At 39.7% G+C, this 12034-nt stretch overlaps 1 protein-coding gene across 1 annotated transcript in view; it reads left to right on the top strand.

Annotated features, from left to right (window-relative positions):
* Positions 1 to 1602: 1602 nt before the first annotated feature.
* Positions 1603 to 12034, top strand: part of trpm3 (transient receptor potential cation channel, subfamily M, member 3) — an 86144-nt gene continuing 75712 nt past the window's right edge. Inside the window, exons 1-3 of the mRNA XM_042346621.1 lie at positions 1603 to 1607; positions 9417 to 9545; positions 10604 to 10808. Coding sequence (XP_042202555.1) covers positions 1603 to 1607; positions 9417 to 9545; positions 10604 to 10808 — 339 coding nt within the window. The remainder of the gene's footprint in view (positions 1608 to 9416; positions 9546 to 10603; positions 10809 to 12034) is intronic.

Raw genomic sequence — 12034 nt, forward strand, 5'->3', positions numbered from 1 at the left:
TAGCTTTACCTAATTGATTCTTATAGCAATTTATTCCTCACCTGAGGATTTGTGTCGAGTGTACACAGACAAGCATTCACATAGAACAATTTTAACACGAAAAGCTGTACAACTCTGGTAATTGGTGGCTGGGAGACATTTTTGGAGGGTTCGAGATCAACAAAGTGCTGAAGCACCTTGTGGGTTTGTGTTTCGGAAAGGGGTGGCTAATTATTATTAGTTTGGTTAAATCCTAGCAGAATGCTTTCCTAACTTCATTCACAAGTGAAGGACAGGTAACTATTATATCTGAAAGAGTACAGCGATCTTTTGCCTGATGTTGAATTGTTCACCCTCCCACGCATACACACAAACAAATGTCTCAGTTGAAAACAATACAATTGTATATGAAGAAAACCTTCATTTAAAGGACACGAACATAGTGTTTAGTTTACCTGCCCTCTGCCAAACGTTCCATGTTTATGTCAGATTAACCTGTATCAGAATTCATGCAGACTGATAACCTCTGAATTGGCAGAAGAAATAACCCCCACAGAAATGCACGGGGGATTTCTGACATCCAATAAACTGAAGCTGCATTTCAGAAATATATTTAAGTGGACTAAATCTTGTGATTGAAACAAAATTGTAGATTGTTGGATCACAATTCTCGCAGTTCTGTGTATCATATTCTGCCTGAATAAAAAAACTCCATTATCTCATCTTATTTCCTGGCTGTTGTGTTCAACAGTTTTTTTTCCTCTTTTACTGACAGCAGAGGTGATGTTCTCAACCAGGTAACGTAGACAATCAGGACAATTTGGATGCTGTTACTAGTTTCTGGACAATTTTTAAAGAAAAACGATAAAGCTTCACGGGATTCAATGCGTTGGACTAGAAAAGGTATCATTCAAGGTGTTGCTTTGTTGCTCCATAATACGCAAAACATACAGTCCCAAAGAATATGCAGTCTATTCACTTTACAGTATATTCTGTGAAATGCTTTGAGACATTTCAACTATGTGATAAAGTGCTATATCAAATGCAAGGATTATTATTATTATAAAAAATGTGCATGTGGGTTGTGGGGCTATGAAAGTAACAGCCATATGGTAAAACAAGTCTCAGTTCCCCTTGGGTCACAGATTTCCATTGTGGGAGCCAGGTTTTACAGTACATGTCATAAAGAGATTAGTCATTCGGAATCTCACAATGTCACCTCTTTAAATCTTCACGACTATTTTCTGCAGAATGCATAGTTGATACATTAGAATTATTTTTAAAACAATGACTGTTTTTCTTTAGCTACATTTAGTCGGGGTGACAATTTTGGAAAACAGACTATTTTCTATTGCAGATCTTTCTTGGTTTCCTTCAGGTCTGTTAGCACCAAGACTTCAAGCCAGATATATCCATAGCCAGATGTATCCATAGTGCCATGAGGATGCTATAAAACAGCTGAAATGTTTTTTTTTGGGGTGGGGAAAGTGGTGGGGGGTGAGGGGGCAAGGGGGCGGGGGAAAGATACCGTCTTTTCAGCTGGCATATATATTTTGATCACACGCCAATGGAATGAGTGAATGGGACATCTCGTTCCTTTACAAACTTTTCTGCACTGAGATAATGTGGTAAGTATCAAAGCTACTACAGGCAAGTCAGAGTCAAGTCACATTCTGTAATACTCATTCACCATGGAGCCCTCACAATGAGTCTGGCAGCACTACTGAAACCTAATCTTCATGTGAAGAAGAGAAAAGGTATTTTATTGTTGCGTCAGTGGCATTTCTTTTTATTCAATGAGTTTCTTACAATGCTTCTCTGTTGTATAACTAAATAAATCAAATGCAGCCAACCGCTTACCTTTAAAGTCTTCCTGTGGGAATATTCCGGTGGGAGTATTCTTATGGAAACTCCTTAAAGGTTATTCATTTTCATTAGGAATTTTGTGGGACCCTGAGATCAAATTTTGGGGACAAACTTGTGAAGGTTTCTACATTCCATTATTACCTGAAGCTGGCACAGATGTTCAAAGTCCATGTAACATACTGCACTGTATTCCCCTTTTGTAGGACACACCAGCAGAGAACCTTTAGGTTACAGAAAGGCCACATGTAGTTTTCCTTTTTGCTTGCATGCCAAGGGAATCTATACATTATCTCTAGGCTTTCTATTCATAACCTATGAACATTGCTCTTGGATTTGCCAGTGGGTTCTTTCCAAATATACAAAGTTCTGCATATAATAATAATAATGTTATACAGTAATAGTGCATGCTGGCGTATCGTAACAATATAGAATATATGCAATTCTCAGCCCAGTGAATAGAAATAAGTTTTGAAAATATTCTTGATACATCAAGTGTTAGAGTACATATAATCAATGAAATATTTTTCTAAATATATTAATTTCACGTTTTTGTGCACAAGACTCTTTTGAAGCATATAAACAACAACAAGAAATTGCACTTACATAGTGCCCTCCACATATGGTAGCACATAAAAGCAAACACTATTAGATTGGGAGTTAGATCTGCCATTTGTGTGTCACTGACATAAGCTTTAAAGTGGGTTCATTCTCTGACAACTGTGTATACACATCCAAAAATCAATCTTGTTTAAGCTTATTGAATGACACTGTTTACATTTCTTCACAAAGAATGTTTGAATGGATCCTTCTGCATTGACATTGACTTCCAAAAGATCAAATGATTTTTGTCTTGTTCCTTTGCATATTCTTAAACTAATCTCAAATTCTGAAGTTTTCTTCACGCAATCTCAAGCCCTGAAAGATTAAAGAGAAATGTCTGATAAAATTGAATAGATTTTTTTACATTCCAGTCAGCCTCATTAAGTCAAAAAAACAAAATTGACGCAATCTGCAGTAACTGGTTGGGTAGCCTGAGACTATATTCCCTCCAGTTCTGGGGACTGGTGGGAATTATCAAACTAATTAATAAGAGCTTAACAAAGGAAAACCCAAATGAAATGTCAGCTGGAGTTGAACTCTTTAGTACAGTAGGCTGAACATGTCAGTCCTTCCATGTGCGCATTCAGCTTTGACAAGTGATTTGATACTCCAGCTTTAATGGAGTTAATGATGGCTTAATGGTACCCTGCGGAATGGGCTGAGTAAGGAATTGGTGTCAGTCCACAATTGGTCTCTCAAAGAGTCATTAGTGCTCCTTCGATGTACGGAAACCATGGTAGAAAGGATCGCCCCGACGGGTGGTAGGGGCTGTTTGCTTTGTAAACTTTACCCAGAGAGTAATTTTTTCTTGTTGTGGGGAAATTTAAGCCCTTTCCCCCCTCTTTTCTCTTTAATGAGATTTTCTGTCTGTTCCTCCATCAGCACTCTCCCAGCATCATCAAACTCTGCCGAGAGGATGTGGGTGACCTGCTACCATCCCCATGCCGATGAAACACTGACACTGCCCGTGCCCCTGCCCAACACTGTCCTACAGTAAATGTAGCTCAGATCAATAGCTCAGTACATGATCATGAAAGCTAAAGGGTACTCCATTGCACTCCGCCACCCTTACCACCCCACTGAGTCAGCTTGGCAAAAAGAGAGGCTGTTTAACATGAGCCAAGCAGGACAGATACCTGCTCCTAGTGCCTGCTCTGCCCTTCCCCGTCTTGGAAATGAGCCAGGCTGGCGGGTCTGTCATCAGCAGAGCCTTGTACTGTGGACCTACCTGACTCAGGAATCAGACAGCTGCGTCCTTCACAGATTATTGACTCAATTCCAATTTTCTGTTGCCAAGCATGTCAACTTGGAGCCAGGTCACCTCCGAAGAGATACGTTTAGCCTCTCTCACCCACAACGATAACTAAGTTCTTAGTATATACACTTCTAAGCAGATTCACCCATTTTTCTACTGTTCCAGCTCCAAGGTCTCATAAAATAAAAGTAGCTCGTCCTCTGATAACAGACTTTTAATGACAATTTGACTCATCAAGAACTCCTATAGAAGCTATTAGATTCACCAATCACATTTCCTTAATCACAAGCTTTTTGCATTTATGCTTGCCAAAAACAACCATGTAGAGGGATTAAAGACGAGGATTGGGGATTACTTCTCCATATTTTTGCTTTTAATTTGCTTAGATTGGTTCAGACATTGTTGTGCATAACTGACTGCTGCTTTTCGCCCACAAAATATACAGCCAATCCACTTTACAGTATACTCTGAGATTCGCTTTGAGACATCTTGACGACATGATAAAGAGCTACATCAACTGCAAGGAGTATTTATTAGATTTGCTTTAGTGGCAGGAGAATGTAGCTGGGAATTGAACTCTTTTCTGATTGGGATGTCCTCCCGACACGAAAGGGGGGGAGAAATATACGTACTGGTACAGGGAATTAGTTACTCTCCTACAATATTAACCATCATACATTTGAACGCTTGCCAGCTTTTAATGAATAAGTTACATTATTTGTTAAATCCCAGGGATGTTTTTTGGGGGGGCTGGGGAGGGGGCTAATTCTTACACTGATGCAGATATTGTATGCAAGGCTAAATTTATTGGAAATTTTGGATCTTATCATGGTGTCTTTTGATATCTGCTCCATTTTATCAGGGAAAACTGTCTGGGAACACATTTGAAATCTTCAATTAAATTGTGTTTCGAGAGAGAAGGGCTTAAGCTTTTGCATGAGTATGTGAGCACATATAAGAGTATTAACATTACCAGCTGGTTCCTGAGGCTTCCTTTCTATTCTCGTCTTTGCTTTTGCTATATACTTAGAGGAAATTTTAGATGCAGTGTTGATGTTCAAGCCTCTTAATGAGTACTTTGCGTGAAGCTATCCTCACCTGTTCAGCTGGTAGGACTCTGGATTACAAGGAACAGTGCCTAGTTCTGCTGAAAGGGCTTCCTGACAAAGCTAGATTGAGGTTGGTTTAAATAGCAGAAATTAATTAATCCTGGAGGTTAGATTGGTGGGGTGTGGACCAGAAGGAAGTTGCCTGTAAACCATTGATTGACAGAGTAAAACCAACACTGAACTTCCTCAGAAGGTAAGAATGAGACAAGTCAATTAGATTCATCTAGCTCAGTTTAGTTCATTGTAAAAGCCCAGCTTGTATTTGAAGACCTCTAGCCAGCATTTAGAAAGACTGACCTAATCATACACAGATTATAAGGCTGTAAGGGGAGAAAGGAGTGGGTAATGCCAGCAGCCTGTGTGAGGTTTTCTTAATTCTGACATATTCAGTGCAGTTCTAGTCTTCTGATTCTCTTCTGTGATAACAAATGAATGCATTTGTGGAATACATGCAATTGGTAGCTGACAATTATCGAAGACTTCAAAGTCAGCAGTACAGTGCCCATTATCGTCTGATGCATCTCAACAGGGATTGCAAAAACCCAATCGAGGTCATCTCTTGTTTTTTAAATCCTATTTAATTTTATTTTCGGAAAGAAAAGGGTCTGGAATCAGAGTATCATAAAATGAAGACGGCAACAGGAATAAAGAAAACTTGGTTTAATTAAGGATCAGTTGGCTGGCTGCTCATTATTTTCTATTGGAATAACCTTTCATTCTAAAGCTCCTGTGATTTGGTTTCCCACTGATAACAACAGGAATGAAAGGCAGTGGACGGACTACAAAGTTCCCAGTTTGAAATGAATTGCTGAAGTTTTACTTACTCCTGAAGGGCTGTGCAAATAATAAGACATGAGAAAGTTATTAAAAATACTGAAAAGTCAACTTTTTACAGAATGCACATTAGCAAGGCAATAGACTGAAAAATACCATGTTTCATAACAGATTTGATAATTATCAAATGGGTCATCAAAACATCACATTTTCAGCCTGTTGTTTTTATCAGTGGGTGAAGAGGTTGGCTTCATAGTGGCTTGTGCTGAAGTTTGTTCACATAGTCCAAGGTTTATGTGAGATTAGTGTGTTCACAAATGATTTTGGCAGGTGAAAAATCCATACTGACCATGCTATTAGTGAGTGCCATCCTAACCTTGATATTCGGAATGTCTTCAAATGTATACAAGAGGGGGATGTGCATCAAATAGAAGGGATAGATATAGAAAAGGAAATGGTGCTAAAGAAATTGATGGAACTCAAACAGGACAAGATACCAGAGCCTGATGATTGCATCCGAGAATGTTGAGAGAAGTTGGGAAGGAAATAGTAGATGCTCTGACTGCAATCTTTTGAACAACCTTGGATACAAAAGTTATGCCAGTAAGCTGGAGGGTAGCTATTGTAACACCTATGTTTAAAAAGGGAGAACAGGACAAGATGAGTAATTATAGACATTTCAGACTAACATCCCTAGTCGGCAAACTTTTAGAGGCTAGATAATTTGCGATAATATTAATAACCACTTGGAAAGACATGGATTGATTTGGACACAGATTTATTAAAGGTAAGTATTGCTCCACAAATCTAATAGTTCTTTGATAAAATAACCAAGAGAATAGATAAAGGTAATGCTGTGGATGTGGTATGTACAGATTTTCAGAAGCTTGTGATAAGGCTTGAGGATCCATGGTATTAATTGGGACATCCTCCCGATGTGAAAAGCGCTATACAAATGTAATTTTGTACGGTGTTTTGTATTAATTGGAGGAAGCAGCATAGATAGAAAGTTGGTTAAAGGAAATGGAGGGTGGAAATATAGGGTTGTTATTCACAATGGAGTTAGTGGTGTCCACTAGGGGGTAAGAGTTAAGAGCACAATTTTCTCCATTATATAACTGATTTGGATTGCAGATCAGTTGTATAAGTGCACAATTTCTCATTTTGCAGATGCCACAGAAGTAAGGAATACTGCTAACAGCAAAAACGATTGTAAGCAAATACACGTGGACATAAACAGATTATATGATGGGGCAGAAGAATGGCAATTAAATTTAATGCTGGTAAAAGTGAGATTATACATTTTGAGAGGAAGAATAAGGAGAGCAAGTGTATGTTAGGTAATAATATTTTAAAAGGTGTGGAAGAGCAGAAGGGGTTAGCATACATAAATCCTTACAGTTAAGAAGGCAGGTGAACAAAACTGTCAAGAAAGCAAACAGAATCCTAGGTTTTATAAATAGAAATAGAGATTATAAAACCAAGGAGGTAACACTAAACTTATGAATCATTAGTTAGCCCATAGTTAGAATATTGTGTCCAGTATTAGTCACCCAACTTCAGGAAAGACCTCAAGGCAATAAAGCAGGTTCAGAGGAGATTTACTAGAATGATACTGGGGGATGAGTGGTTTGGCCTATGAGCAAAGACTGGAAGAACTGGGATTATTCCATTGGAACAAAGAAGGTTGAGGTGTGACTTGATAGAGGTCTTTAAAATTATGAGGTGTTTTGACAGTCAATAAGGAGAAATTGTTTCGACTAGTCAGGAAAGGGCAGCAATTTAAAAAGATGAGCAAACGAGCAATTTGGGAGATGAGGAGAATTTTTCCTAAACATAGTACTCATAGTTGTAATGCCCTGAGGGGAGCGATGGTTGAGGCAAAATCCACGGTAGATTTCAAAAGTGAACGAGATGAATATTTAAAAAGGAGTCAACTACAGTGGGATGAGGAAAGGGCAGGTAAACGGGCCTGAAAGTATTGCTCTTAAAGGAGCCAGCAAAGGCACAATGGGCTGAATAGCATTCTTGTGTGCTGTAAATTTCTATGGTTCTCTCTTTAAAACAAAACCTCAATTTCCAGAAAGTTAGGCGACTTTGTCAAAAACAGCTAAAATGTTTTGTTGTATCTGATAAGACAATCTGGTATTATAATGTCTGCATCGCTCATATAAACATGTGCATCTGATTTTCCTGCACATAGAAATCATAGTTGGAATGCCATGTGAATTTGAACAGTGTAACGGCAAAGGGGAAATCGTGTTGGATTTCACACTGAAAGTCTGTTGTATATAAAACTAGCTGTAACGCATGTCTTACTAAACTTCAAGAAATTCAAAAGAATGGCTTGAAAATCCTTCAACATATGTTGTGTCCAAAGTCACTGTCATTCACTTCATGGTTGTTTGTGGGAAATCTCTGTACGCAAATTGGCTACTGGATTCGTCTACAAAAACACATGGTCATTACCATTTATGATGAATCCTGTGAAGCAGTTTGAGGTGTGCCCCTGACGTGAAAAGATGCCAAAGAGCATTTTGTTGTACATTATGTGTTCTTCTGAGTTAAATCTCTTAAAATCTGTAGCTTTACCATCTTTGAAGTTGCAATGACACAAACTAGTGAGTGGGAGAGAATCTGCAGCATGTTAGAACTTTGCACTGACTCGAGAACCACATTAACCAGAGCACTCAGCTCAAGCAATTTATCTGTTGAGAAAAAAAATCTACAAATTGTTGATATATTTTACAAAGACAGTAACTTTTTTTATTTTAAAATATAATTTCCTGGTCATACATTTATATGTTTTTATATATTTCACTAGGTCATAAAGACTGGGAGGTTACAGGTTGGAATCTTGATCTGTGCTGAGCTAGTTGATCTTAGCCCAGGTCCTCAGTGTCCTGGGTTAGAGAGGAGACAATCATTTAGAGTTCCTGCTCCTGTTTGCTATCCAGAGCACCTGGTGTAAAATGAACATCAAATGAGGACTGGATCAGGATGACATTCTCTGTAGTTGACCTCTGTAGTAGTTGACATTCTCTGTAGTAGACCTCCACAAGCTGCAGGACATTCAGAACTCTGCAGCTCGTGTACTGTCCCGCACCAGGCTTCGTGACCACATCACTCCCACCCTCGCTTGCCTCCACTGGCTTCCCATCCCCCAGGGAATCGAATTCAAGATCCTTATCCTCACCTACAAGGCCATTCATGGCTTGTGCCCTCCTACCTCTCCGACCTACTATCCCCCGACGTACCTGCCCGTACCCTCCGTTCCTCTGGCTCCGGTCTGCTCCACATCCCCCGCCCCAACCGCCCTACCATCGGAGGCCGGTCCTTCAGCCTCTCAGCCCCGAGGCTCTGGAATTCTATTCCCCAGTACCTTCGCCGCCTCCTCCCTTTCCTCCTTCAAGGCCGGTCTCAAGACCTTTCTCTTTGACCGTACCTTCAGCTCCCCTCTCAACTCTCTACCCCCTCCTCGCCCCCTACCTTCCCTCCCCTCACCCTGACCATTTCCCCGCTGCTCGGGTCCTGACCCAACTGTCCAGCGCTTTGGGACGTCCTCCCGACGTGAAAGGCGCTCTATAAATGGAATCTTGTTGTTGTTGTTTTTGTTGTTGAGTAACTTGCCAACACTCACTTTCAAAGCTCAAACATACCACTTGACCAAAATACCCTAAGCATGTCTGGCACTATAGAATCATACCCCATAAAATAAAATGCAAAAAGGAGTCTGAAACCTTCTGAGTTATATTTAGTTGTATAAGCTAATCAATAAATCACAGAATGAAACATGATAAGAGTATTTGAACTGCACTGCTTTGATTACAAAGCCCATTCTATGATGGGAATTGCACTGAAGTTTTGCTCTTTTTCTTTCAGGCTCAGAAATCATGGATAGAGAGAGTGTTCTACAAGCGGGAATGTGTTCATATAATACCAAGTTCCAAAGACCCCCATAGGTAATGAAAACAAAGTTCCGGGCTGAATGAATATGTACAGTCCACTCACTTCACCACACTCTGGTACATAAATTTGCATCAGGTGGCTCAGTAATGTGTCAGCCTGGCACGGTAATGTGTCAGCCTGGCTCAGTTGATAGCACTTTTGCCTCCGAGTCAGAAAGTTGGAAGTTCAAGCCCCATTTTGAAACCTGGAACTCATAAAGTCTATCCTGACACTCCACTGCAGGGCTTGGGGAGTGCTGTTTTATCAAGAGGTACCATCCTTCCGATGAGGAGTTAATCCAAGGCCCCATCTACCAACCAGGTGGACATTAAAGATCCCACGACATTATTTGAAATGAGAATAATGTATTACAGAACATTTTTCTGATTGCTGAGTGGATACGTGAGCTGTGGTGTCCCAGTTTGATCACTAACCTGACTTGACTGAGTTATACCATTGATTCTTGCCTGTGATCAATATTCAGTAATGCCCCCATCCCCTGGAAATGTGTAGTCTGCAGATGCGGACAGAATCAGTTCATCTATGATGGCCAACCCTCATGGTCAAATGACTCTATTGAGATTCATTGCCAATATCTCAGAATTTAGGAGAGTGCCTTAAAGCTGTTGGAACTGTACTTTAGTATTAGACACTGTTTAAATAAAGTGGAAAACAATCACATAATATAGTAAGAATCTTTAAAAGCACTGATCTTAAAATATAACATTGCTCACAATTTTGGAAAACTCTTAAGTGGACCCTTATTTTGGAAAATGTTTTTCCGCCATTCCACAGAAACGGAAATGAATAAATTTCCAAAATTCTGCACAATCTTAAATTTTTAGATTGTGGTCTTAATGGCAGGACACCAAGAGTAATTACGAGCTAAAGATTGACATTTTTTAACCTAATGATCAAATCATAGTATTTGTACTGACTTTATTTTGTGGTTCGATGTGATCTAGAAGAACTTAACAGTGCCAGTTCCTGTGGAATAAAATCTAGTGAACCTTTTGGCCTTATTTGCACAAAGGTAAATGCAACAAACACTTTTTATTTCTTCCAATGGCAGGTGCTGCTGTGGGCGGCTAATAGGGCAACACGTCGGACTGCCTCCAGCTATTTCCATCAGTCAGAATTACAGCATTGAAGGCAGAATCACAAAGAATGATCTCCATTCAGAGAAGTGGTCCATCGCCAAGCACACTCAGCTCAGCCCCACAGATGCCTTTGGGACCATCGAGTTCCAAGGAGGAGGACACTCCAACAAAGCTCTGGTAATGAAAGCTCTCTCAGGAAGGTGGGGGCAGTGGGGGTGGGGGTGCACTTTAAACACTGCAAGATGCTAATTATTTAATGTACAACGTGGGAATGTCATGCATTATTGTTGGTTTGATTAATAATGATCATTCTCATGAAAGCAGAGTTGAACCTTCAACAAAAAGTCAACATGGAGTCCTATAGAGTAGAGATTAGAGCACTTATCCTTTAATTCCCGGGCAGGGCAAACCTTAGGCAAGTTTCCTTCTCTACACGCTTCTGTTTACCTAGCAGTAAGTAGGAACCCGGTTGTTAGTCGATTAACAGATCGCTTTCCTGGGGTAATAATCCCTTAAAAAAATATATAATTTTGTCACTTAATCCACTGGTCACTGTTTGTGGGACACTGCTGTGCGCAATTGCCACAAAATATAAAGTCAATTCAATTTACAGTGTATTATGTGAAGCGCTTTGAGACACCTCAATGGTGTGATAAGGTGCTATATCAAATGCAAGTATTATTACTTAAAAAAANCAAATATTGACTCTGCTTAGGTTGTCCACTGAAAGGATTAATACCACAGAAATTCACCGTGATTCCTGTGGTGGTTGCTGAAGTTCTGTAATAAGGCTCCAGGAATCTTCCCACAGTTAGCTCCCGAATTGTAGTTCCTTTTATTATTTATGTGGTATGATTTGTGAAATTCACACAATAAAAAAAATACTGTGGGTGCTCATACATGCTTGAAGCCAACTCACTCGAGCTTGACGAGCTCCGATCTCCTGGGAGCCTTCAACTTCATGGCAAATTTCTTGGCATCCCTGGTATTCGAGCAACATCCGAATATCCACATGATTCACATTCAATCAATCCCTCTTTATTCTTATATTAGACACCAGTGTGGGTTTTAATGTCTACAGTTGTTTATTTCCTAGATTAAACATATTTTCAAAGTTAAAATGTTTAAGATTCTTAAAAAGCAACATCTCAGAGGGGACCTTATAGATATACTGTTAATAAAATTCTAAATGGGATTGAGAAAATCAAACCAGAACAACACTTGAGGAATGCAATGCAGTGGGGAAAAAAAAGGGCACAGGTTCAGGTTTGTGTGGGCAATTTCAGAACATACACCTCTTTATGCAGAGAGTGAATAATGGCTGGAACAGGTTACCAGGATGGCTGTTTGAGACCAGGATGCTGACTCACTTAATAAACAGCTTAAAGATGATACTTGCACTG

This window comes from Callorhinchus milii, unplaced genomic scaffold (genome assembly GCF_018977255.1).
Source record: "Callorhinchus milii isolate IMCB2004 unplaced genomic scaffold, IMCB_Cmil_1.0 Scaffold1, whole genome shotgun sequence".
Taxonomy (NCBI): domain Eukaryota; kingdom Metazoa; phylum Chordata; class Chondrichthyes; order Chimaeriformes; family Callorhinchidae; genus Callorhinchus; species Callorhinchus milii.